The 27549-nt window shown below is 45.6% G+C and overlaps 1 protein-coding gene across 1 annotated transcript in view; it reads right to left on the minus strand.

Annotated features, from left to right (window-relative positions):
- The window catches only part of LOC118371802 (sodium/calcium exchanger 1-like), a 58888-nt gene that overhangs the window by 16754 nt on the left and 14585 nt on the right, over positions 1 to 27549 (minus strand). Inside the window, exons 2-3 of the mRNA XM_052498693.1 lie at positions 25888 to 26036; positions 24444 to 24543 (exon numbers count right to left, since the gene is read on the minus strand). Coding sequence (XP_052354653.1) covers positions 24444 to 24543; positions 25888 to 26036 — 249 coding nt within the window. The remainder of the gene's footprint in view (positions 1 to 24443; positions 24544 to 25887; positions 26037 to 27549) is intronic.

Genomic DNA, 27549 nt, shown 5'->3' on the forward strand with positions numbered 1-27549 from the left:
GCATTTCTACATTGTAGAATAATAGTGGAGACATCAAAACTATGAAATAACACATATGGAACCAAAATATATTTTATATTTGAGATGCTTCAAAGTAGCCACCCTTTGCTTTGATGACAGCTTTGTACATTCTTGGCATTCTCTCTTAACAGGTGTGCCTTGCTAAAAGTTAATTTGTGGAATTTCTTTCCTTCTTAATGCGTTTGAGCCAATCAGTTGATATACCTATTTGGTAAAAGACTAAGTCCATATTATGGCAAGAACAGCTCAAATAAGCAAAGAGAAATGACAGTCCATCATTACTTTAAGACATGAAGGTCAGCCAATGTGAAAAATGTCAAGAAGTTTGAAAGTTTCTTCAAGTGCAGTCATAAAAACCATCAAGCGCTATGATGAAACTGGATTTCATGAGGACTGCCACAGGAAAGGAAGAGCCAGAGTTACCTCTGCTGCAGAGGATAAGTTCATTAGAGTTACCAGCCTCAGAAATTGCAGCCCAAATAAATGCTTCACAGAGTTCAAGTAACAGACACATCACAACATCAACTTTTCAGAGGAAACTGCGTAAAACAGGCCTTCATGGCCGAATTACTGCAAAGAAACTACTACTAAAGGACACCAATAATAAGAAGAGACTTGCTTGGGCCAAGAAACACGAGCAATGAACATTAGACCGGTGGAAATCTGTCCTTTGGTCTGATGAGTCCAAATTTGAGATTATTGGTTCCAACTACTGTGTCTTTGTGAGATGCAGAGTAGGTGAACAGATGATCTACGCATGTGTGGTTCCCACCGTGAAGCATGGAGGAGGAGGTGTGATGGTGTGGGGGTGCTTTGCTGGTGACACTGTCTGTGATTTATTTAGAATTCAAGGCACACTTAACCAGCATGGCTACCACAGCATTCTGCAGCGATCCGCCATCCCTTCTGGTTTGCGCTTAGTGGGACTATCATTTGTTTTTTAACAGGACAATGACCCAACACACCTCCAGGCTGTGTAAGGGCTATTTGACCAAGAAGGAGAGTGATGGAGTGAATGCCTCCACAATCACCCGACCTCAACCCAATTGAGATGGTTTGGGATTGGTTGGACTGCAGAGTGAAGGAAAAGCAGCCAACAAGTGCTCAGCATATGTGGGATCTCCTTCAAGACGGTTGGGAAAACATTACAGGTGAAGCTGGTTGAGAGAATGCCAAGATGCAGAGCTGTCATCAAGGCGAAGGGTGGCTACTTTGAAGAATCTCAAATCTCAAATAGATTTGATTTGTTTAACACTTTTTTGGTTACTACATGACTCCATATGTGTTATTTTATAGTTTTGATGTCTTCATACATTGTAGAAAATAGTTTTTTTTTTAAATGAAGCAAAACCCCTGAATGAGTCCAAACTTTTGACTGGTACTGTATGTGAGAATGCTGTTCATTATCTACAGCTCAGCGTTCAACAACATAGTGCCCTCCAAACTCATCACTAAGCTCAGGACTGTGGGACTGAACACCTCTCTCTGCAGCTGGATCCTAGATTTCCTGACGGGCCGCACCCAGGTGGTAAGAGTAGGCAACAACACCTCCGCCACGCTGACCGTCGACACAGGGGCCCCTCAGCGGTGCGTGCTTAGTACCCTCCTGTATTCCCTGTTCACCCACGACTATGTGTCCGCGCACAACTCCAACACTAAGTTTGCTGACGACACGGCAGTGGTAGGCCTGATCACTGACGACGATGCAACGGCCTATTGGGAGGAAGTTAGTGACCTGGCAGTGTGGTGCCAGGACAACAACCTTTCCATCAACATCAGCAATACAAAGGAGCTGATCATGGACTAGATTTGGCATGGGCCCTCAAATCCTCAAAAAGTTCTACAGCTGCACCATTGAGAGCATCTTGACTGGCTGCATCACGCTTGGTATGGTAATTGCTTGGCATCTGACGACCACAAGGCGCTACAGAGGGTAGTGCGTATGACCCAATTCATCACCGGGGCCTAACTCCCTGCCATCCAGGACCTCTACATCCGGCGATGTCAGAGGAAGGCCCCAAAAATGTCAAAGACTCCAGCCACCCAAGTCATAGCATATTCTCTCTGCTATTGCTACTGTTTGCTATATGTCCTGTTGCCTAGTCACTTTACCCCTACCTATATGTACATATCTACCTCAATTACCTCATACCCCTGCTCATCAACCCGGCACTGGTACAAGTTATCATTACTCATTGTGTACTTATTCCTTGTGTTATTATCTTTATATTATTTTTCTCTCAGCGTTGTTGGGAAGGGCCCGTAAGTATGCAATTCACTGTACAAAGCATGTGACAAATACAATTTTAACTAACGGCAGATGAACTAAAAATCAGAACAGTCAGAGAGGAACTACAGAATGAAGATGGTCATTTTAGGGAGCTAATGAGTGTGCTGAAAGGAGTCTGCTGAAGAGAGCATGGCTGCCAGATGAGGGTCCTTACTGGGATTGTGTTACTTGTGTAGAGGTCAGAGGAGAGGCATAAATACAGCCCATCTCCCTAGCCGGCTCGAGAAGTGCCTGCTGAAAAAGGAGCATTAGGATGATAAAGAAGGCCCTCATCCAGTTGACAAGGTAGAGGAGAGAGAAGCTTTACATAATTAATGTCAGGGTTTATCAGGGAACCCAAGCTGTGGCCTCAAAATAGCCTGGCCTGGGAACAACTGGGACAGGAAGTGACTCATTCTTACTTCCTGTATGTATTCTTTGTACTGCAAAGAGTTCCCCTCATCACCATCAGTCATTAAGTTAAACGTAGGAGGTGGAAATAATCACTACACACGTGGAGCAGAGAGAGAGAGAGAGAGAGAGAGAGAGAGAGAGAGAGAGAGAGAGAGAGAGAGAGAGAGAGAGAGAGAGAGAGAGAGAGAGAGAGAGAGAGAGAGAGAGAGAGAGAGAGAGAGAGAGAGAGAGAGAGAGAGAGAGAGAGAGAGAGAGAGAGAGAGAGAGAGAGAGAGAGAGAGAGAGAGAGAGAGAGAGAGAGAGAGAGAGAGAGAGAGAGAGAGAGAGAGAGAGAGAGAGAGAGAGAGAGAGAGAGAGAGAGAGAGAGAGAGAGAACTACTGTTTGCTGATGATCTGGTGGGCCTACAGCAGCACCTAGATCTTCAGCACAGATTCTGTCAGACCTGGGCCCTGACAGTAAATCTCAGTAAGACCAAAATAATGGTGTTCCAAAAAAGGTCCAGTCGCCAGGACCAAAAATACAAATTCCATCTAGACACCATTGCCCTAGAGCACACAAAAAACTATACATACCTTGGCCTAAACATCAGCGCCACAGGTAACTTCCACAAAGCTGTGAACGATCTGAGAGACAAGGCAAGAAGGACATTCTATGCCATCAAAAGGAACATAATTTCAACATACCAATTAGGATCTGGCTAAAAATACTTGAATTAGTCATAGAGCCCATTGCCCTTTACGGTTGTGAGGTCTGGGGTCTGGGGTCCGCTCACCAACCAAGACTTCACAAAATGGGACAAACACCAAATTGAGACTCTGCATGCAGAATTCTGCAAAAATATCCTCTGTGTACAGCGTAGAACACCAAATAATGCATGCAGAGCAGAATTAGGCCGATACCCAGCTGTTAAATTCTACAACCACCTAAAAGGAAGCGATTCCCAAACCTTCCATAACAAAGCCATCACCCACAGAGAGTTGAACCTGGAGAAGAGTCCCCTAAGCAAGCTGGTCCTGGGGTTCTGTTCACAAACACAAACACACCCCACTGAGCCCCAGGACAGCAGCACAATTAGACCCAAGCAAATCATGAGAAAACAAAAAGATAATTACTTGACACATTGGAACGAATTAACAAAAAAACAGAGCAAACTAGAATGCTATTTGGCCCTAAAAAGAGAGTACACAGTGGCAGAATACCTGTCCACTGTGACTGACCCAAACTTAAGGAAAGCTTTGACTATGTACAGACTTAGTGAGTGTAACAGTACAACTTTAAACCGTCCCCTCGCCCATACCCGGGCGCGAACCAGGGACCCTCTGCACACATCAACAACAGTCATCCACGAAGCATCGTTGTCACCCATCACTCCACAAGAGCCGCGGCCCTTGCAGAGCAAGGGGAATTACTACTTCAAGGTCTCAGAGCAAGTGACGTAACCGATTGAAACGCTATTTAGCGCACACCGCTAACCCGTTTCACATCCGTTACACTCACCCCCCTTTTGACCTTCCTCCTTTTTCCGCAGCAACCAGTAATCCGGGTCAACAGCATCAATGTAACAGTATAATTTTAAACCGTCCCCTCGCCCATACCCGGGCGCGAACCAAGGACCTTCTGCACACAACAACAACAGTCACCCTCGAAGCATCGTTACCCATCGCTCCACAAAAGCCGCGGCCCTTGCAGAGCAAGGGGAACTACTACTTCAAGGTCTCAGAGCAAGTGACGTAACCGATTGAAACGCTATTTAGCGCACACCGCTAACTAAGCTAGCTGTTTCACATCTGTTACATGAGCATAGCCTTGCTATTGAGAAAGGCCGCCGTAGACAGACCTGGCTCTCAAGAGAAGACGGGATATGTGCACACTGCCCACAAAATGAAACTGAGCTGCATTTCCTAACCTCCTATCCAACGTATGACCATATTAGAGATACATATTTCCCTCAGATTACACAGATCCACAAAGAATTCAAAAACAAATCCAATTTTGATAAACTCCCATATCTACTGGGTGAAATTCCACAGTGTGCCATCACAGCAGCAAGATTTGTGACCTGTTGCCACGAGAAAAGGGCAACCAGTGAAGAACAAACACCATTGTAAATACAACCCATATTTATGCTTATTTATTTTATCTTGTGTCCTTTAACCATTTGTACATTGTTAAAACACTGTATATATATAATATGACATTTGCAATGTCTTTATTGTTTTGAAACTTCTGTATGTGTAATGTTTACTGTTCATTTTTATTGTTTATTTCACTTTTGTATATTATCTACCTAAATTGCTTTGGCAATGTTAACACATGTTTCCCATGCCAATAAAGCCCCTTGAATTGAATTGAATTGAGAGAGAGAGAGAGATGGAACGACAGAGGGAGAGCGAGACATTAGGTCTTGTATGATCTCTGACAACTCTGATAGCAAATATTACACCTTGTAATAGCAGTGTGCCATTTCACTTCCCAGCATGCTCTGTCTCTTACAGAGCGGTGGTCTGTTCCCAGGTCACCCCACCTGGGTGTAAGCATCACACTATTTCTATGCCCTGTCGCTAATTGAGACCGTGTCATCTCTTCTATCTACACCTCAGCAGTCAGGTGGGCTGACAAGTAGCGTAACTAAATATTAATTAACATAGGCCTCTCTTCTCCAGGATGAAAATCAAAAGTGTGTGTGTTACACGTTGGTGGTGATTTACTGCCACTCAACCTGAAGTGCTTTGTTTGTTTGACACTTAGTACATACTAGTGTGCACATTACATGCATCCCATTCCATCACTGTCAAAGGAACTGACCACTGGACACAGTCAAGCTGGCTTTTCAATATAGTCGACACCACACCTCACCTCATCGTTCAGTTTAAACACAGCTGCATTTGTATGGAGCTCAGGAGGCTATCTCCCTGACACGACGGCAGGATAATCAAAGAGAGGGAGCGAGTGCGAAAGAGAGAGCAATAGAGAGAGAGTGAGAGAGCGAGAGAGAGAGAGAGAGAGAGAGATGGGGATAGTTTAGTATATGGGAAAAAAGAGAGAAAAATTAATGGTGGTTTCTTCAAAACTCCAACTTTGCAGTCTTGTCACACACACATCAAACATCCACTTAATGCACCAGTAAATAGGCTGTCCCTATCTCCTACAGGGAACACAACACATCTTATCTGATGAGAATTGTCCATTAGCCACGGCCACCTTATCCCCTGCCTGCACACACCCAGCATGACGACATGTCTAAAGGCTTTTAAGGGATAGTTAAGTTGGTTAGCTTCATCTTTTCATTATTTCAGGGTCAACATGTCATTTGAAATGCTGTTGAAATCCCTCCACCATTTTGTGATTGGTAAGACAGGAGATATCCTGGAATATACGTACAGTGCAGTGTGTCCCAGGTAATCTCACACACAAGGGTTAATATTTGTCATGTTTTGTCTTATATTGTCTTGTCATTATGCTTTCCCTTCTGTTCGTTTCCCCCTGCTGGTCTTATTAGGTTCGTTCCTTTTTTCTCTCTTCTTCCCTCTCTCCTCTCTCTATCGAGTCCGTTCCTGCTCCCAGCTGTTCCCATTCTCCTACTCACTCATTTAGTCTTTGCACACCTGTTCCCTATCTTGTCCTCTGATTAGAGTCCCTATTTCTCCCTTGTTTTCCGTTTCTGTCCTGTCGGATCCTTGTTTGATGTTCGCTGTGCTGTGTCTTGGTCTCGCCCTGTCGTGTCTTGTCTCCTTCAGATGCTGCGTGTGAGCAGGTGTCTGAGTCCGCTACGGTCGGTGCCTTCCCGAGGCAACCTACAGTTAATGGTCGAGTCTCCAGTCTGTCCTCGTCACTACGAGTGGATTTAAGTTTTTATGTTTTGTTTTCTGCTCTGATTGTCCAGGAGTAGTGCTCTTATCCTTTACTGGAATAAAGACTCTGTTTTCGCCAAGTCGCATTTGGGTCCTCATTCATCTGCATAACAGAAGGATCCGACCACGAATGGACCCAGCGAACGGATTCTCGTAACACTGCCGTCGAGATCCAGGGAGCCATGCTCGGCAGACACGAGCAGGAATTGTCTGCTGCTCGTCATGCCATTGAGACCCTGGCCGCTCAGGTTTCCGACCTCTCTGGACAGTTCCAGAGTCTTCGTCTCGTGCCACCTGCTACTTCCTGGTCAGCCGAGTCTCCGGAACCTAGGGTTAATAACCCACCTTGTTACTCCGGGCAGCCCACTGAGTGCCGCTCTTTTCTCACCCAGTGTGATATTGTGTTTTCTCTCCAACCCAACACATACTCTAGAGAGAGAGCTCGGGTTGCTTACGTCATATCACTCCTTACTGGCCGGGCTCGAGAGTGGGGCACAGCTATCTGGGAGGCAAGGGCTGATTGTTCTAACAATTACCTGAGCTTTAAAGAGGAGATGATACGGGTTTTTGATCGTTCAGTTTTTGGTAGGGAGGCTTCTAGGGCCCTGGCTTCCCTATGTCAAGGTGATCGATCCATAACGGATTACTCTATAGAGTTTCGCACTCTTGCTGCCTCAAGTGACTGGAACGAGCCGGCGCTGCTCGCTCGTTTTCTGGAGGGACTCCACGCAGAGGTTAAGGATGAGATTCTTCTCCCGGGAGGTTCCTTCCAGTGTGGACTCTTTGATTGCACTCGCCATCCGCATAGAACGACGGGTAGATCTTCGTCACCGAGCTCGTGGAAGAGAGCGCGCGTTGAACGGTGTTTCCCTCTCCGCATCGCAACCATCTCCTCCCTCCGGCTCAGAGACTGAGCCCATGCAGCTGGGAGGTATTCGCATCTCGACTAAAGAGAGGGAACGGAGGATTACCAACCGCCTGTGCCTCTATTGCGGACTTGCTGGACATTTTGTCAATTCATGTCCAGTAAAGCCAGAGCTCATCAGTAAGCGGAGGGCTACTGGTGAGCGCTACTACTCAGGTCTCTCCATCAAGATCCTGTACTACTATGTCGGTCCATCTACGCTGGACCGGTTCGGGTGCTACATGCAGTGCCTTGATAGACTCTGGGGCTGAGGGTTGTTTTATGGACGAAGCATGGGCTCGGAAACATGACATTCCTCTCAGACAGTTAGGGAAGCCTACGCCCATGTTCGCCTTAGATGGTAGTCATCTCCCCAGTATCAGATATGAGACACTACCTTTAACCCTCACTGTATCTGGTAACCACAGTGAGACTATTTCCTTTTTGATTTTTCGTTCACCTTTTACACCTGTTGTTTTGGGTCATCCCTGGCTAGTATGTCATAATCCTTCTATAAATTGGTCTAGTAATTCTATCCTATCCTGGAACGTTTCTTGTCATGTGAAGTGTTTAATGTCTGCTATCCCTCCTGTTTCTTCTGTCCCCTCTTCTCAGGAGGAACCTGGTGATTTGACAGGAGTGCCGGAGGAATATCATGATCTGCGCACGGTCTTCAGTCGGTCCAGAGCCAACTCCCTTCCTCCTCACCGGTCGTATGATTGTAGTATTGATCTCCTTCCGGGGACCACTCCTCCTCGGGGTCAGACTATATACTCTCTGTCGGCTCCCGAACGTAAGGCTCTCGAGGATTATTTGTCTGTGTTCTTGACGCCGGCACCGTAGTGCCTTCTTCCTCTCCTGCCGGGGCGGGGCCTTTTTTGTTAAGAAGAAGGACGGTACTCTGCGCCCCTGCGTGGATTATCGAGGGCTGAATGACATAACGGTTAAGAATCGTTATCCGCTTCCCCTTATGTCATCAGCCTTCGAGATTCTGCAGGGAGCCAGGTTCTTTACTAAGTTGGACCTTCGTAATGCTTACCATCTCGTGGGCATCAGAGAGGGAGACGAGTGGAAACGGCGTTAACACTCCGTTAGGGCATTTTGAGTACCGGGTTCTGCCGTTTGGTCTCGCTAATGCTCCAGCTGTTTTTCAGGCATTAGTTAATGATGTACTGAGAGACATGCTGAACATCTTTGTTTTTGTCTACCTTGACGACATCCTGATTTTTTCACCGTCACTCGAGATTCATGTTCAGCACGTTCGACGTGTACTCCAGCGCCTTTTAGAGAATTGTCTCTACGTGAAGGCTGAGAAGTGCGCCTTTCATGTCTCCTCCGTCACTTTTCTCGGTTCTGTTATTTCCGCTGAAGGCATTCAGATGGATCCCGCTAAGGTCCAGGCTGTCAGTGATTGGCCCGCTCCAAGGTCACGTGTCGAGTTGCAGCGCTTTCTAGGTTTCGCTAATTTCTATCGGCGTTTCATTCGTAATTTCGGTCAAGTTGCTGCCCTCTCACAGCTCTTACTTCTGTCAAGACGTGCTTTAAGTGGTCCGGTTCCGCCCAGGGAGCTTTTGATCTCCTCAAGAAGCGTTTTACGTCCGCTCCTATCCTCGTTACTCCTGACGTCACTAAACAATTCATTGTCGAGGTTGACGCGTCAGAGGTGGGCGTGGGAGCCATTCTATCCCAGCGGTTCCAGTCTGACGATAAGGTTCATCCTTGCGCTTATTTTCTCATCGCCTGTCGCCATCGGGAACGCAACTATGATGTGGGTAATCTGAACTGCTCGCCATCCGCTTAGCCCTAGGCGAATGGCGACAGTGGTTGGAGGGGGCGACCGTTCCTTTGTCGTCTTGGACTGACCATAAGAACCTTGAGTACATCCGTTCTGCCAAACGACTTAATGCACGTTCAAGCTCGTTGGGCGTTGTTTTTCACTCGTTTCGAGTTTGTGATTTCTTATCGCCCGGGTAGTAAGAACACCAAGCCTGATGCCTTATCCCGTCTCTTTAGTTCTTCTGTGGCTTCTACTGATCCCGAGGGGATTCTTCCTTATGGGCGTGTTGTCGGGTTGACAGTCTGGGGAATTGAGAGACAGGTTAAGCAAGCACTCAATCACACTGCGTTCCTATCGCGCTTGTCCTAGTAACCTTCTTTTCGTTCCTGTTTCTACTCGTCTGGCTGTTCTTCAGTGGGCTCACTCTGCCAAGTTAGCTGGCCATCCCGGCGTTCGAGGTACTCTTGCTTCTATTCGCCAGCGCTTTTGGTGGCCTACTCAGGAGCGTGACACGCGTTCCCGTTTCGTGGCTGCTTGTTCGGACTGCGCGCAGACTAAGTCAGGTAACTCTCCTCCTGCCGGTCGTTCTCAGACCGCTTCCCATTCCTTCTCGACCATGGTCTCACATCGCCTTAGACTTCATTACCGGTCTGCCTTCGTCTGCGGGGAAGACTGTGATTCTTACGGTTGTCGATAGGTTCTCTAAGGCGGCACATTTCATTCCCTCGCTAAGCTTCCTTCCGCTAAGGAGACGGCACAAATCATCATCGAGAATGTGTTCAGAATTCATGGCCTCCCGTTAGACGCCGTTTCAGACAGAGGTCCGCAATTCACGTCACAGTTTTGGAGGGAGTTCTGTCGTTTGATTGGTGCTTCCGTCAGTCTCTCTTCCGGTTTTCATCCCCAGTCTAACGGTCAAGCAGAAAGGGCCAATCAGACGATTGGTCGCATACTACGCAGCCTTTCTGTTTTAGAAACCCTGCGTCTTGGGCAGAACAGCTCCCCTGGGCAGAATACGCTCACAACTCGGTTCCTTCGTCTGCTACCGGGCTATCTCCGTTTCAGAGTAGCCTGGGTTACCAACCTCCTCTGTTCTCGTCCCAGCTCGCCGAGTCCAGCGTTCCCTCCGCTCAGGCGTTTGTCCAACGTTGTGAGCGCACCTGGAGGAGGGTGAGGTCTGCACTTTGCCGTTACAGGGCGCAGACTGTGAGAGCCGCCAATAAACGTAGGGGATTAAGAGTCCTAGGTATTGTCGCGGCCAGAGAGTGTGGCTTTCCACTGTAACCTTCCCCTTACGACAGCTTCTCGTAAGTTGACTCCTATGAAGGTTCATTGGTCCGTTCCGTGTCTCCCAGGTCGTCAATCCTGTCGCTGTGTGGACTGCTTCTTCCGCGACATCTTCGTCGCGTCCATCCTGTCTTCCATGTCTCCTGTGTCAAGCCCTTTCTTCGCACCCCCGTTCGTCTTCCCTCCCCCCCGTCCTTGTCGAGGGCGCACCTATTTACAAGGTACGTAGGATCATGGACATGCGTTCTCGGGGACGTGGTCACCAGTACTTAGTGGATTGGGAGGGTTACGGTCCTGAGGAGAGGAGTTGGGTTCCATCTCGGGACGTGCTGGACCGTTCGCTGATTGATGATTTCCTCCGTTGCCGCCAGGATTCCTCGAGTGCGCCAGGAGGCGCTCGGTGAGTGGGGGGGTACTGTCATGTTTTGTCTTATATTGTCTTGTCATTATGCTTTCCCTTCTGTTCGTTTCCCCCTGCTGGTCTTATTAGGTTCGTTCCTTTTTTCTCTCTTCTTCCTCTCTCTCCTCTCTCTATCGTTCGTTCCTGCTCCCAGCTGTTCCCCATTCTCCTACTCACTCATTTAGTCTTTGCACACCTGTTCCCTATCTTGTCCTCTGATTAGAGTCCCTATTTCTCCCCTTGTTTTCCGTTTCTGTCCTGTCGGATCCTTGTTTGATGTTCGCTGTGCTGTGTCTTGGTCTCGCCCTGTCGTGTCTTGTCTCCTTCAGATGCTGCGTGTGAGCAGGTGTCTGAGTCCGCTACGGTCGGTGCCTTCCGAGGCAACCTACAGTTAATGGTCGAGTCTCCAGTCTGTCCTCGTCACTACGAGTGGATTTAAGTTTTTATGTTTTGTTTTCTGCTCTGATTGTCCAGGAGTAGTGCTCTTATCCTTTACTGGAATAAAGACTCTGTTTTCGCCAAGTCGCTTTTGGGTCCTCATTCATCTGCATAACAATATTATCATACATATCATATACTTTTGCAATAGAGTATAGATTTCTGATTCTGACTAACATATTCCCTGATATAGTTAGACGGTATCCTTTGGAATAATTCTCTTGAATTGAGTCGCTGTCGTAGCAAATAGTCTGATTCTCTTGAATTGAGTCGCTGTCGTAGCTAATAGTCTGATTCTCTTGAATTTCCTGGCAGGAGGAGGATAAAAAGACATTCTATTATTTTAACTATACTGTAGGCTAGGTGAGATCAGAGCTCTCTATTTCTCCTGGTCAGTAACGACTAAAGGTTATTTTTATGGGGTTAAACTCCAGACCAACACCATCCAAGATTCGTTTGACCTAGGCTGCCATCTGTCTGTCTCAGCAGGTAGCTGTGCTGTGAGTCACGGCCACTGGACAGTCTAGGTCTGACCCCTGCCAATTAGACTGACCCCTCACAAAAGGTCATATCAGGTCAGGCAGTGCCCTCTGTATCGACTGAAGTTTGATTTTGTGGGTGTAGGAAGTCTGGCATACTGGGAGGAGGTAGGGTGTGAATAATGAATACTCCTGTGCTGATCACACCTGGTACACACACACCATACACTACAGGACAAATACACACTCACACAAATGACACACATACACACTCACACACATCTACATGAACACACATCACAGATGACAACACACACTGTGATGCATAGACAGAAGCAAAACCATGAATAGGGAAAGAGAGAGAGAAAGAGAGAAAGAGAGAGAGAGAGAGAGAGAGAGAGAGAGAGAGAGAGAGAGAGAGAAAGAAAGAAAGAAAGCGGGAGAGAGTGAATCTCTAGCCAATGTCTAGGGTGTCTGCAGGTGATGGCAGGTTGTTGGTGACAGTGAGAGGTCATTGAGGAGGTGTTAATTGTTATGGACTGTCTCTTTCCGCCAGGCCCCATCGGGAGAGGAAGAGGCAGCCACGAACCCAGCGGAGGTGACATTAAACTGGGCACAGATCACACCATCGACCCCTGACACCGGACCGGAGCACCACATTTATATTCCACTTTAAAATCCAATTAAAGACTTCACCGTCCCGGATGTTAAATAATCAAGTTTAGCCAGAGGAAGCAAAGGTTAGAGAAGAGAGCGGGAGAGGGAGGGAGATTAGAGAGCAAAGAAGCGAGAGAGAAGAGAGCTAACTATAGGGCCAGTGGATTCACATACCAGATGAGGAACACTAATATTCAACTCTACGCTGAGACCCTGGTTGAAGTCTGTAGAATCCCCAGAATTAGCGCCAGCCTGCATGCTAAGATATAAGCTAAGTTATTAGCTACCAAGCCATAGGCTAACTGAGTCTGTTGACCAGTTAGCTGAGGTAAGGAGATAAGACCGAGACAGTCTCTGCAGTCACAGTTAATGGATGAATCCTGGAGGATCACACATCACACATGTGCAATACCCACAGACACAGACAAATACTGTAACCAATCTCTCGATAAGAAAATGGTCTTCTATCCTCCGAAGCTTCCTGTCGTCTGTTTCCCCTCTCCCCCTATCCCTTCCTCCCTTCTCTCCCTTCCCTGGCTACTGAAGGCACATCTGTGTATCTCTGCCAACTCCTCACCGGCGACTTCATCAACGATTCTCTACTACTGCTGCTTGGCGTTGATAGAGGGTTGGTCATCAAGGTCATTGTCAGTAATAAGTTGATTCTGACTGGTTGTGAAAGGCACATACTGTATGCTGCTCTGTCATTCATGCTTACTGAGGTCTGGGGAGGTTCTCTGCAGTCAGTCACAGTCTCTGTGTTCTCATTCAGCAGTCTCTCTTCCCTTTAGTGGTGATGTCTGGGGAGGTTCTCTGCAGTCAGTCACAGTCTCTGTGTTCTCACTCAGCAGTCTCTCTTCCCTTTAGTGGTGATGACCAAATAAATGAATCATCTAACACTGTATTAGCTCAGTGGTGGGGCTGTCACTCACAGGTCACAGAGAGGACACACACACAATGATTCCAGATGGCACAGCTGCCCCACAGGTTTAAAGAAGCCACCAACTCATGACCGGTAGAAATGTCACGTCCAATCTCCGTCAACGCCCTGCGTAAAGTCACGGTGTGGAGCCAATCATTTCTCTTTAACTAATTTGTGAGGAGGCTAACGCTGCTAAGCTGCCTGACACACTCTTCCTCTTGACTGGCAGAGTAAATATAATCAGAGGGGCTGCAGGGTGAAAGACAGAAAGAAGGGACAATGTCAGTTTAATTCAATAACAGAAAAGCTGCGAAATGGAGAGTTGAAAAGAAAGACAAGGGAGGTTCAGAACAGTAATGTTTGTGAAGTGGTGAAAGGGTGTACTGCATGTTATGTGTGATGATTGTGAGGCGCTAAACCAATTCTGCAGTAACAAGACGGGGAGTTCAAATAGGCCTTTGGCACGTCAAGGGAACTGAAATCTGGACAAACTGTAGGTTTATAAACTCTCAGAACTAAGCATTTCTAGCAGTAAAATGATACACCAAATGTAGGCAACATTTTGACTTGGGAACAGGAGTGGAGAAATATTGTTTCTTTCTTACAGCATCTTGAGAGAATGCTAATGTACAGTTACATACCGTCTGTAGATTTGCTGTCTTTATCAGCATCATAAAAGCTGATAGTATTTTAACCACATGAAATATGCATCCAAGCCAAACTGAAATCTTATCCGAAACATGTTGGGTCATGTTCAGAATGTTCTATTTCCTTATAACTGGTCAAACTGATGTAATTTGGACATTTTGCACAGACCGTATTTCCCATTTCTTTAGAGTTATTTTCTCCTGGTCCCTAAATGTCTTGGCAGGGAAAACGTTACAGATGTCAACGCGATCTAAGCATTCATTCAATCGGGTTATGACATCACATTCTGGTAAACAAGGGTTTATGTAGTCTTCTAGGGAAACATATAATGACAGAAGAGAAGCTGCTTGTATCTAATTATAGACAAGTTGTCTAATAAATAACCTGCCAAAATGTCAACAATTATAAGCAGAAACAAATCTAAATCAGGCAAATCAAATCCTGCAAACTCTGTCCAAAAATCTTTCTGCTGTTTCTGACTATAGCTTACATCACATGTTCCGTATTAGCGGGTTAGGGTCGGTTGAGGGCCTCAGATTGACCCTTTATCACATATAGTCCCGCGGTTGTGGATGGTTATTAGCAATTGCCGGCGGTTGAGGGTGAACCTAACAGCTGCGCAGCGCACCAATAGTGTGGTAGACATTGGGTTAACAGCTCTGTTAAATGTGCCTGTTCACTTAACTGTGGATCACAGACTCAACTAGAAAACACAAAGAGAATGTGCTGTGCTATATGAAATATAGATATATAATTCTAGCTAAATGTCTTCTGTACTGAGTGCTGTGGGTGGTAGATGTTAAATGCTAGGTGTCTACTATTAGCACTGAATCTAATGCAAAAACGCAAGAACTATTGAGTGCTAGGGCTCGTGGTGTCAAATGTTTCAAAAGGCAAAGGTACTAAATGTCCTGAGTGGCTGAAAGATATGGCGAGAGTGTGGAGGTGGGGACAGCATCTTGATAGTCGGACTCAGATAAACCGTATTTCTTCCTCTGTGGGGTGTTTCCCAACCCTATGAAGGTTCCTATCTGTCTGTGTGGCGTTTCCACTTCAATCCAACCCTATGAAGGTTCCTATCTGTCTGTGTGGTGTTTCCACTTCAATCCAACCCTATGAAGGTTCCTATCTGTCTGTGTGGTGTTTCCATTTCAATCTAACCCTATGAAGGTTCCTATCTGTCTGTGTGGTGTTTCCACTTCAATCCAACCCTATGAAGGTTCCTATCTGTCTGTGTGGTGTTTCCACTTCAATCTAACCCTATGAAGGTTCCTATCTGTCTGTGTGGTGTTTCCACTTCAATCCAACCCTATGAAGGTTCCTATCTGTCTGTGTGGTGTTTCCACTTCAATCTAACCCTATGAAGGTTCCTATCTGTCTGTGTGGTGTTTCCACTTCAATCTAACCCTATGAAGGTTCCTATCTGTCTGTGCGGTATTTCCACTTCAATCCAACCCTATGAAGGTTCCTATCTGTCTGTGTGGTGTTTCCACTTCAATCTAACCCTATGAAGGTTCCTATCTGTCTGTGTGGTGTTTCCACTTCAATCTAACCCTATGAAGGTTCCTATCTGTCTGTGTGGTGTTTCCACTTCAATCCGACCCTATGAAGGTTCCTATCTGTCTGTGCGGTATTTCCACTTCAATCCAACCCTATGAAGGTTCCTATCTGTCTGTGTGGTGTTTCCACTTCAATCCAACCCTATGAAGGTTCCTATCTGTCTGTGTGGTGTTTCCACTTCAATCTAAACCTAAGAAGGTTACTATCTGTCTGTGTGGTGTTTCCACTTCAATCTAACCCTATGAAGGTTCCTATCTGTCTGTGTGGTGTTTCCACTTCAATCTAACCCTATGAAGGTTCCTATCTGTCTGTGTGGTGTTTCCATTTCAATCTAACCCTATGAAGGTTCCTATGTGTCTGTGTGGTGTTTCCACTTCAATCTAACCCTATGAAGGTTCCTATCTGTCTGTGTGGTGTTTCCACTTCAATCTAACCCTATGAAGGTTCCTATCTGTCTGTGTGGTGTTTCCACTTCAATCTAACCCTATGAAGGTTCCTATCTGTCTGTGTGGTGTTTCCACTTCAATCCAACCCTATGAAGGTTCCTATCTGTCTGTGCGGTATTTCCACTTCAATCTAACCCTATGAAGGTTCCTATCTGTCTGTGTGGTGTTTCCACTTCAATCTAACCCTATGAAGGTTCCTATCTGTCTGTGTGGTGTTTCCACTTCAATCCAACCCAATGAAGGTTCCTATCTGTCTGTGTGGTGTTTCCACTTCAATCTAACCCTATGAAGGTTCCTATCTGTCTGTGTGGTGTTTCCACTTCAATCCAACCCTATGAAGGTTCCTATCTGTCTGTGTGGTGTTTCCACTTCAATCCAACCCTATGAAGGTTCCTATCTGTCTGTGTGGTGTTTCCACTTCAATCTAACCCTATGAAGGTTCCTATCTGTCTGTGTGGTGTTTCCACTTCAATCTAACCCTATGAAGGTTCCTATCTGTCTGTGTGGTGTTTCCACTTCAATCTAACCCTATGAAGGTTCCTATCTGTCTGTGTGGTGTTTCCACTTCAATCTAACCCTATGAAGGTTCCTATCTGTCTGTGTGGTGTTTCCACTTCAATCTAACCCTATGAAGGTTCCTATCTGTCTGTGTGGTGTTTCCACTTCAATCTAACCCTATGAAGGTTCCTATCTATGAAGGTTCCTATCTGTCTGTGTGGTGTTTCCACTTCAATCTAACCCTATGAAGGTTCCTATCTGTCTGTGTGGTGTTTCCACTTCAATCTAACCCTATGAAGGTTCCTATCTGTCTGTGTGGTGTTTCCACTTCAATCCAACCCTATGAAGGTTCCTATCTGTCTGTGTGGTGTTTCCACTTCAATCCAACCCTATGAAGGTTCCTATCTGTCTGTGTGGTGTTTCCACTTCAATCTAACCCTATGAAGGTTCCTATCTGTCTGTGTGGTGTTTCCACTTCAATCTAACCCTATGAAGGTTCCTATCTGTCTGTGTGGTGTTTCCACTTCAATCTAACCCTATGAAGGTTCCTATCTGTCTGTGTGGTGTTTCCACTTCAATCCAACCCTATGAAGGTTCCTATCTGTCTGTGTGGTGTTTCCACTTCAATCTAACCCTATGAAGGTTCCTATCTGTCTGTGTGGTGTTTCCACTTCAATCTAACCCTATGAAGGTTCCTATCTGTCTGTGTGGTGTTTCCACTTCAATCTAACCCTATGAAGGTTCCTATCTGTCTGTGTGTGTTTTTCAATCCAACCCTATGAAGGTTCATCTGTCTGTGTGGTGTTTCCACTTCAATCCAACCCTATGAAGGTTCCTATCTGTCTGTGTGGTGTTTCCACTTCAATCTAACCCTATGAAGGTTCCTATCTGTCTGTGTGGTGTTTCCACTTCAATCTAACCCTATGAAGGTTCCTATCTGTCTGTGTGGTGTTTCCACTTCAATCCAACCCTATGAAGGTTCCTATCTGTCTGTGTGGTGTTTCCACTTCAATCTAACCCTATGAAGGTTCCTATCTGTCTGTGTGGTGTTTCCACTTCAATCTAACCCTATGAAGGTTCCTATCTGTCTGTGTGGTGTTTCCACTTCAATCTAACCCTATGAAGGTTCCTATCTGTCTGTGTGGTGTTTCCACTTCAATCCAACCCTATGAAGGTTCCTATCTGTCTGTGTGGTGTTTCCACTTCAATCTAACCCTATGAAGGTTCCTATCTGTCTGTGTGGTGTTTCCACTTCAATCTAACCCTATGAAGGTTCCTATCTGTCTGTGTGGTGTTTCCACTTCAATCTAACCCTATGAAGGTTCCTATCTGTCTGTGTGGTGTTTCCACTTCAATCTAACCCTATGAAGGTTCCTATCTGTCTGTGTGGTGTTTCCACTTCAATCTAACCCTATGAAGGTTCCTATCTGTCTGTGTGGTGTTTCCACTTCAATCTAACCCTATGAAGGTTCCTATCTGTCTGTGTGGTGTTTCCACTTCAATCTAACCCTATGAAGGTTCCTATCTGTCTGTGTGGTGTTTCCACTTCAATCTAACCCTATGAAGGTTCCTATCTGTCTGTGTGGTGTTTCCACTTCAATCTAACCCTATGAAGGTTCCTATCTGTCTGTGTGGTGTTTCCACTTCAATCTAACCCTATGAAGGTTCCTATCTGTCTGTGTGGTGTTTCCACTTCAATCTAACCCTATGAAGGTTCCTATCTGTCTGTGTGGTGTTTCCACTTCAATCTATCTGTCTGTGTGGTGTTTCCACTTCAATCTAACCCTATGAAGGTTCCTATCTGTCTGTGTGGTGTTTCCACTTCAATCTAACCCTATGAAGGTTCCTATCTGTCTGTGTGGTGTTTCCACTTCAATCTAACCCTATGAAGGTTCCTATCTGTCTGTGTGGTGTTTCCACTTCAATCTAACCCTATGAAGGTTCCTATCTGTCTGTGTGGTGTTTCCACTTCAATCTAACCCTATGAAGGTTCCTATCTGTCTGTGTGGTGTTTCCACTTCAATCCAACCCTATGAAGGTTCCTATCTGTCTGTGTGGTGTTTCCACTTCAATCCTAACCCTATGAAGGTTCCTATCTGTCTGTGTGGTGTTTCCACTTCAATCCAACCCTATGAAGGTTCCTATCTGTCTGTGCGGTATTTCCACTTCAATCCAACCCTATGAAGGTTCCTATCTGTCTGTGTGGTGTTTCCACTTCAATCTAACCCTATGAAGGTTCCTATCTGTCTGTGTGGTGTTTCCACTTCAATCTAACCCTATGAAGGTTCCTATCTGTCTGTGTGGTGTTTCCACTTCAATCCAACCCTATGAAGGTTCCTATCTGTCTGTGTGGTGTTTCCACTTCAATCCAACCCTATGAAGGTTCCTATCTGTCTGTGTGGTGTTTCCACTTCAATCCAACCCTATGAAGGTTCCTATCTGTCTGTGTGGTGTTTCCACTTCAATCTAACCCTATGAAGGTTCCTATCTGTCTGTGTGGTGTTTCCACTTCAATCCAACCCTATGAAGGTTCCTATCTGTCTGTGTGGTGTTTCCACTTCAATCTAACCCTATGAAGGTTCCTATCTGTCTGTGTGGTGTTTCCACTTCAATCCAACCCTATGAAGGTTCCTATCTGTCTGTGTGGTGTTTCCACTTCAATCTAACCCTATGAAGGTTCCTATCTGTCTGTGTGGTGTTTCCACTTCAATCTAACCCTATGAAGGTTCCTATCTGTCTGTTTGGTGTTTCCACTTCAATCTAACCCTATGAAGGTTCCTATCTGTCTGTGTGGTGTTTCCACTTCAATCTAACCCTATGAAGGTTCCTATCTGTCTGTGTGGTGTTTCCACTTCAATCTAACCCTATGAAGGTTCCTATCTGTCTGTGTGGTGTTTCCACTTCAATCTAACCCTATGAAGGTTCCTATCTGTCTGTGTGGTGTTTCCACTTCAATCTAACCCTATGAAGGTTCCTATCTGTCTGTGTGGTGTTTCCACTTCAATCTAACCCTATGAAGGTTCCTATCTGTCTGTGTGGTGTTTCCACTTCAATCTAACCCTATGAAGGTTCCTATCTGTCTGTGTGGTGTTTCCACTTCAATCTAACCCTATGAAGGTTCCTATCTGTCTGTGTGGTGTTTCCACTTCAATCCAACCCTATGAAGGTTCCTATCTGTCTGTGTGGTGTTTCCACTTCAATCCAACCCTATGAAGGTTCCTATCTGTCTGTGTGGTGTTTCCACTTCAATCCAACCCTATGAAGGTTCCTATCTGTCTGTGTGAAGGTTCCTATCTGTCTGTGTGGTGTTTCCACTTCAATCTAACCCTATGAAGGTTCCTATCTGTCTGTGTGGTGTTTCCACTTCAATCTAACCCTATGAAGGTTCCTATCTGTCTGTGTGGTGTTTCCACTTCAATCTAACCCTATGAAGGTTCCTATCTGTCTGTGTGGTGTTTCCACTTCAATCCAACCCTATGAAGGTTCCTATCTGTCTGTGTGGTGTTTCCACTTCAATCTAACCCTATGAAGGTTCCTATCTGTCTGTGTGGTGTTTCCACTTCAATCTAACCCTATGAAGGTTCCTATCTGTCTGTGTGGTGTTTCCACTTCAATCTAACCCTATGAAGGTTCCTATCTGTCTGTGTGGTGTTTCCACTTCAATCCAACCCTATGAAGGTTCCTATCTGTCTGTGTGGTGTTTCCACTTCAATCTAACCCTATGAAGGTTCCTATCTGTCTGTGTGGTGTTTCCACTTCAATCCAACCCTATGAAGGTTCCTATCTGTCTGTGTGGTGTTTCCACTTCAATCTAACCCTATGAAGGTTCCTATCTGTCTGTGTGGTGTTTCCACTTCAATCTAACCCTATGAAGGTTCCTATCTGTCTGTGTGGTGTTTCCACTTCAATCCAACCCTATGAAGGTTCCTATCTGTCTGTGTGGTGTTTCCACTTCAATCTAACCCTATGAAGGTTCCTATCTGTCTGTGTGGTGTTTCCACTTCAATCTAACCCTATGAAGGTTCCTATCTGTCTGTGTGGTGTTTCCACTTCAATCTAACCCTATGAAGGTTCCTATCTGTCTGTGTGGTGTTTCCACTTCAATCTAACCCTATGAAGGTTCCTATCTGTCTGTGTGGTGTTTCCACTTCAATCTAACCCTATGAAGGTTCCTATCTGTCTGTGTGGTGTTTCCACTTCAATCTAACCCTATGAAGGTTCCTATCTGTCTGTGTGGTGTTTCCATCTGTCTGTGTGGTGTTTTCAATCTAACCCTATGAAGGTTCCTATCTGTCTGTGTGGTGTTTCCACTTCAATCTAACCCTATGAAGGTTCCTATCTGTCTGTGTGGTGTTTCCACTTCAATCTAACCCTATGAAGGTTCCTATCTGTCTGTTTGGTGTTTCCACTTCAATCTAACCCTATGAAGGTTCCTATCTGTCTGTGTGGTGTTTCCACTTCAATCCAACCCTATGAAGGTTCCTATCTGTCTGTGTGGTGTTTCCACTTCAATCTAACCCTATGAAGGTTCCTATCTGTCTGTGTGGTGTTTCCACTTCAATCTAACCCTATGAAGGTTCCTATCTGTCTGTGTGGTGTTTCCACTTCAATCTAACCCTATGAAGGTTCCTATCTGTCTGTGTGGTGTTTCCACTTCAATCTAACCCTATGAAGGTTCCTATCTGTCTGTGTGGTGTTTCCACTTCAATCTAACCCTATGAAGGTTCCTATCTGTCTGTGTGGTGTTTCCACTTCAATCTAACCCTATGAAGGTTCCTATCTGTCTGTGTGGTGTTTCCACTTCAATCTAACCCTATGAAGGTTCCTATCTGTCTGTGTGGTGTTTCCACTTCAATCTAACCCTATGAAGGTTCCTATCTGTCTGTGTGGTGTTTCCACTTCAATCCAACCCTATGAAGGTTCCTATCTGTCTGTGTGGTGTTTCCACTTCAATCTAACCCTATGAAGGTTCCTATCTGTCTGTGTGGTGTTTCCACTTCAATCCAACCCTATGAAGGTTCCTATCTGTCTGTGTGGTGTTTCCACTTCAATCCAACCCTATGAAGGTTCCTATCTGTCTGTGTGGTGTTTCCACTTCAATCTAACCCTATGAAGGTTCCTATCTGTCTGTGTGGTGTTTCCACTTCAATCCAACCCTATGAAGGTTCCTATCTGTCTGTGTGGTGTTTCCACTTCAATCCAACCCTATGAAGGTTCCTATCTGTCTGTGTGGTGTTTCCACTTCAATCCAACCCTATGAAGGTTCCTATCTGTCTGTGTGGTGTTTCCACTTCAATCTAACCCTATGAAGGTTCCTATCTGTCTGTGTGGTGTTTCCACTTCAATCCAACCCTATGAAGGTTCCTATCTGTCTGTGTGGTGTTTCCACTTCAATCCAACCCTATGAAGGTTCCTATCTGTCTGTGTGGTGTTTCCACTTCAATCCAACCCTATGAAGGTTCCTATCTGTCTGTGTGGTGTTTCCACTTCAATCTAACCCTATGAAGGTTCCTATCTGTCTGTGTGGTGTTTCCACTTCAATCTAACCCTATGAAGGTTCCTATCTGTCTGTGTGGTGTTTCCACTTCAATCTAACCCTATGAAGGTTCCTATCTGTCTGTGTGGTGTTTCCACTTCAATCTAACCCTATGAAGGTTCCTATCTGTCTGTGTGGTGTTTCCACTTCAATCCAACCCTATGAAGGTTCCTATCTGTCTGTGTGGTGTTTCCACTTCAATCCAACCCTATGAAGGTTCCTATCTGTCTGTGTGGTGTTTCCACTTCAATCTAACCCTATGAAGGTTCCTATCTGTCTGTGTGGTGTTTCCACTTCAATCTAACCCTATGAAGGTTCCTATCTGTCTGTGTGGTGTTTCCACTTCAATCTAACCCTATGAAGGTTCCTATCTGTCTGTGTGGTGTTTCCACTTCAATCTAACCCTATGAAGGTTCCTATCTGTCTGTGGTGGTGTTTCCACTTCAATCCAACCCTATGAAGGTTCCTATCTGTCTGTGTGGTGTTTCCACTTCAATCCAACCCTATGAAGGTTCCTATCTGTCTGTGTGGTGTTTCCACTTCAATCTAACCCTATGAAGGTTCCTATCTGTCTGTGTGGTGTTTCCACTTCAATCTAACCCTATGAAGGTTCCTATCTGTCTGTGTGGTGTTTCCACTTTCCAACCCAATCCAATCTAACCCTATGAAGGTTCCTATCTGTCTGTGTGGTGTTTCCACTTCAATCTAACCCTATGAAGGTTCCTATCTGTCTGTGTGGTGTTTCCACTTCAATCCAACCCTATGAAGGTTCCTATCTGTCTGTGTGGTGTTTCCACTTCAATCTAACCCTATGAAGGTTCCTATCTGTCTGTGTGGTGTTTCCACTTCAATCTAACCCTATGAAGGTTCCTATCTGTCTGTGTGGTGTTTCCACTTCAATCCAACCCTATGAAGGTTCCTATCTGTCTGTGTGGTGTTTCCACTTCAATCTAACCCTATGAAGGTTCCTATCTGTCTGTGTGGTGTTTCCACTTCAATCCAACCCTATGAAGGTTCCTATCTGTCTGTGTGGTGTTTCCACTTCAATCTAACCCTATGAAGGTGCCTATCTGTCTGTGTGGTGTTTCCACTTCAATCCAACCCTATGAAGGTTCCTATCTGTCTGTGTGGTGTTTCCACTTCAATCTAACCCTATGAAGGTTCCTATCTGTCTGTGTGGTGTTTCCACTTCAATCTAACCCTATGAAGGTTCCTATCTGTCTGTTTGGTGTTTCCACTTCAATCTAACCCTATGAAGGTTCCTATCTGTCTGTGTGGTGTTTCCACTTCAATCTAACCCAATGAAGGTTCCTATCTGTCTGTGTGGTGTTTCCACTTCAATCTAACCCTATGAAGGTTCCTATCTGTCTGTGTGGTGTTTCCACTTCAATCTAACCCTATGAAGGTTCCTATCTGTCTGTGTGGTGTTTCCACTTCAATCTAACCCTATGAAGGTTCCTATCTGTCTGTGTGGTGTTTCCACTTCAATCTAACCCTATGAAGGTTCCTATCTGTCTGTGTGGTGTTTCCACTTCAATCTAACCCTATGAAGGTTCCTATCTGTCTAAGATAAGGTTATGCTGCCGTGTGTGTCTCTCTCGCTTGGAAATTCTGGGCTCTCACCATCTTCCATCATAACTGTTACAAGCTACCCCACTGTCAAAACGTCAACACCAAGCCTAATCCCATGAGTGGAGACGGGGACTTTCTTTAATTAAGCCAGAGAGGGCGGCACAGCAGCTAAATAGAGCACAACCACACACACACACACACACACACACACACACACACACACACACACACACACACACACACACACACACACACACACACACACACACACACACACACACACACAGAAAATATACACACATAACACACTAACACCTAAACCAAAATCCTCTCATCACTTGAATCAATCCCAGCGTACCTCAGTGGCCACCTTATTAGACTGAGCGTATAGTCACACAGTCACACAGTTTTCTAGGCTAGGTGCCATATCTTCTTTAGAAATCACACTCATCACACACAGACAATGACAAGCACACAAAGGGCTATTGGGTAACAACGCTATACTCTGACAAGCTCGCGTCTCTAATCAACAGAGGCCTTGGCGTGGGACTGCAGTGCTCCAGATATCCACCAGGTGGTGTTTACATAGAACGTCCTTCTTCTGAGGAGATGCTGTAGTATGACAGAAGCCACTGATCAACGGAGCGTCAGAAATGTCACACGCAATCGCCACAACACACTCTCTCACACACACACAACACACACATTCCTGTACAGATGTGCTCACACACAGGCGGTCAGGTGGTCAAGGCATTCAACTCACCGGCACTGACAGTGATGGCCTCGATGAACTGGTCTCTCCAGCTGTTAGTCCCCACCAGCAGGGCCAGGTTTGTCTTCTTAATCAGCTTGTCCACAGTGTTCTGCACAGGGATCACCAAACACATGGCATTAAAGAGCTGCACACTGTAGAAGTGCATAGATAGAGGGAAGCAAGGCTGTCTAGTCTACATACAGGACACATTATCATGACTGTTTCTGTCCTTAAAACATATTTACTGCTCTGTAATAATCAGGTATTAAGAATAAACAACGAGAGTGAAGTCTGTGTAGAGAGCTTGAGTATTGTAATTCCTGCTTCAAGGCCATGACACGTAACAGCTACAGTAGCCAAGAGCCAGTCCTCAGGAGCTATGTGATGATGTCATAGGCCAGGGGGAAATAGATGGGAGGTTCAGTCCCTTACTGGGCCTGTAGCTGTATCCCTCTCTTTGATAAAGGTTGGTTCCCAGAGGACAGCAGCAGGCGTTCCTAGAGCACGCTCAGGAAATCAAGCCTTATCAAAGTACGCATATATCCAGAAGGACACCCCACCTCATCCTTGATCCATCCCTTCCTCCATCCTTTCTTTCGGAGGAATCTATTAGCTAGCTCCTGGGATGACAGCTGGATAGCACCCCTCTCCTCCTTCCCTCCATCCCAATCTCTCTTCCCTCACCATCAGAAGGAAAATCCCATACTTATTTTCTTTAGAAGGAAACTTAAAAGGTAATTGAGTTGACTGAAGCTTTGTAATGTTAATGGTGGGATGTCTGTGCTCAGGTTTATGCAGAAATGGACTAGAACACTATTCTCTCCCAGCTCTGCTACGGTCTCTAAGATAATGTATTAATGTTTAGAGAAATAGAAAGACAATTTCCATGACTATCTTGACTTCACCTACTGTCGAAACCCTAGCTAGGTGTGTTGGTTTTAGGAGGGAGAGAGGGATCCTATACTGTCTGAAAATCACCTACTACCTCTGCCCTACTTGGCAGCCCCACATGATCAGATTCTGGGTCTTGCTTGACGTTAATCTTAGAACAGAAAAGTTGCAGACTACCATTTGAAAGTATAAACTCTTTCAACACAGCCACTTGCTATGACTCTCTGAGGTTAGAGGTAATTCAACCGCCCCCCAGCCTCCCACCCAACCTCACAGTGAGAGCCACTCCAGTAAGAACAGCACACGATCCGTCAAGTGCTCACAAGCACCCACCTATCAGTCGATGACTGTCTGAAGAGGGTGTGGGAGAGAGAGGGAGCAAGGAGCATGCACATTTGCGTGCACACACACGCACACACACACCTTAATATTCATGACAATGACATCTATGTTTGTCTAAAGAGTGTGTGTGGGTGAAAGAGGGGCATGCTCGCGAACACACACACACATTGACACACACACACAAACACACACACACAAACTGAAACGCACAAACACACACCTTAAACTCGTAGGATTCCTCAATGATGATTTCAAGTTTGACATGGTCTCCCAGCGTGGGTCGGCCCATATCAGCGATGCGTTGGTCCTCATCATGCACTTCTGTCAGTGGCGTCTCCTCTTCCACCTCCTTCACAGCCACCTCTGTAGCTGTGAGACAGAAGAACAACTTTGTAATTGACACCCCTGACAACTGACATGTTGTTTAGTAATATTGTGGAAGCCACAGACATGAAAGTGGTTCATTATGCAGTATTTTCTTTTTGCACATATGTTTTATTAACAGAACCTTTGTTTAGCCAGGTAAGTTATGGAGAGCAAAATGGTCTTTGACATCAAGACTAAATTGTCATTTAGAGTAACATGATTCCAACCATTACAGTTCCTATCCCCCAGAGTAATACTAGGTCATTGAACAGGTGACAGTTAAAGATGTTTAGCTCCGATTCTCCCCCCCTCTACATCGCCGGCCACCTCCACGACCATATCGATCACTCAGAGAGGTGGAGTGCTTCCACGTTCCCAACCAGGGAAATGGGATTACTATGGGAATGGGCCATGCCGTCTCTCTCTGATAGACAAACTCATTCCGCTGGGCCGGAGTGGCGATGGGAGGAGGGTATGAGGGAGGGAGGGAGGGAGGGAGGGAGGGGGAGGGAGGGGAAAAGGGTTTTAATGATGAGTGAGCAGGGAGGGATGACAGCAGCACATTGTTTATAACTCCAGATCTAAACTGTGCTGTGTAAAAAAAAAAGTTAAATATGTGAATGATTTGAACGAACTCATCAATTCATAAACATTTAGGTGAGGGTAAAGTACGTGTTTTTCATAGGTGAAAGTAAAAATGAGATCTTATAAAATGAGTCTTATAAAATGAGTCTTATAAAATGAGATCTTATAAAATGAGTCTTATAAATGTCTGAATGATGGGAGAATACATATCATTTCAACAAACACAAAAAATATGTTTGTTGAAAAGAGGAAAGGGAGAGGAATATTTAAAACCTATTTCTGAGTTAACATCTTAATAAACATTGGGGGGAGAGATGATTGTCACATGGAATGTGGGGTTGGATGTCACTATAAACTCATTTCATTCCAAAATGATGGGTATTAATATGGAGTTGGTCCCCCTTGCTGCTATTAACCTGCACTCTTCTGGGAAGGCTTTCCACTAGATGTTGGAACATTGCTGCGGGGACAGACGATTTTTAAGCGCTAGGTGCTTCAGCACTCGGTGGTCCAGTTCTGTGAGCTTGTGTGGCCTACCACTTCTGTGAGCTTGTGTGGCCTACCACTTCTGTGAGCTTGTGTGGCCTACCACTTCTGTGAGCTTGTGTGGCCTACCACTTCTGTGAGCTTGTGTGGCCTACCACTTCTGTGAGCTTGTGTGGCCTACCACTTCTGTGAGCTTGTGTGGCCTACCACTTCTGTGAGCTTGTGTGGCCTACCACTTCTGTGAGCTTGTGTCGCCTACCACTTCTGTGAGCTTGTGTGGCCTACCACTTCTGTGAGCTTGTGTGGCCTACCACTTCTGTGAGCTTGTGTGGCCTACCACTTCTGTGAGCTTGTGTGGCCTACCACTTCTGTGAGCTTGTGTGGCCTACCACTTCTGTGAGCTTGTGTGGCCTACCACTTCTGTGAGTTTGTGTGGCCTACCACT

The sequence above is a fragment of the Oncorhynchus keta genome, chromosome 36 (assembly GCF_023373465.1).
Source record: "Oncorhynchus keta strain PuntledgeMale-10-30-2019 chromosome 36, Oket_V2, whole genome shotgun sequence".
Lineage (NCBI taxonomy): Eukaryota > Metazoa > Chordata > Actinopteri > Salmoniformes > Salmonidae > Oncorhynchus > Oncorhynchus keta.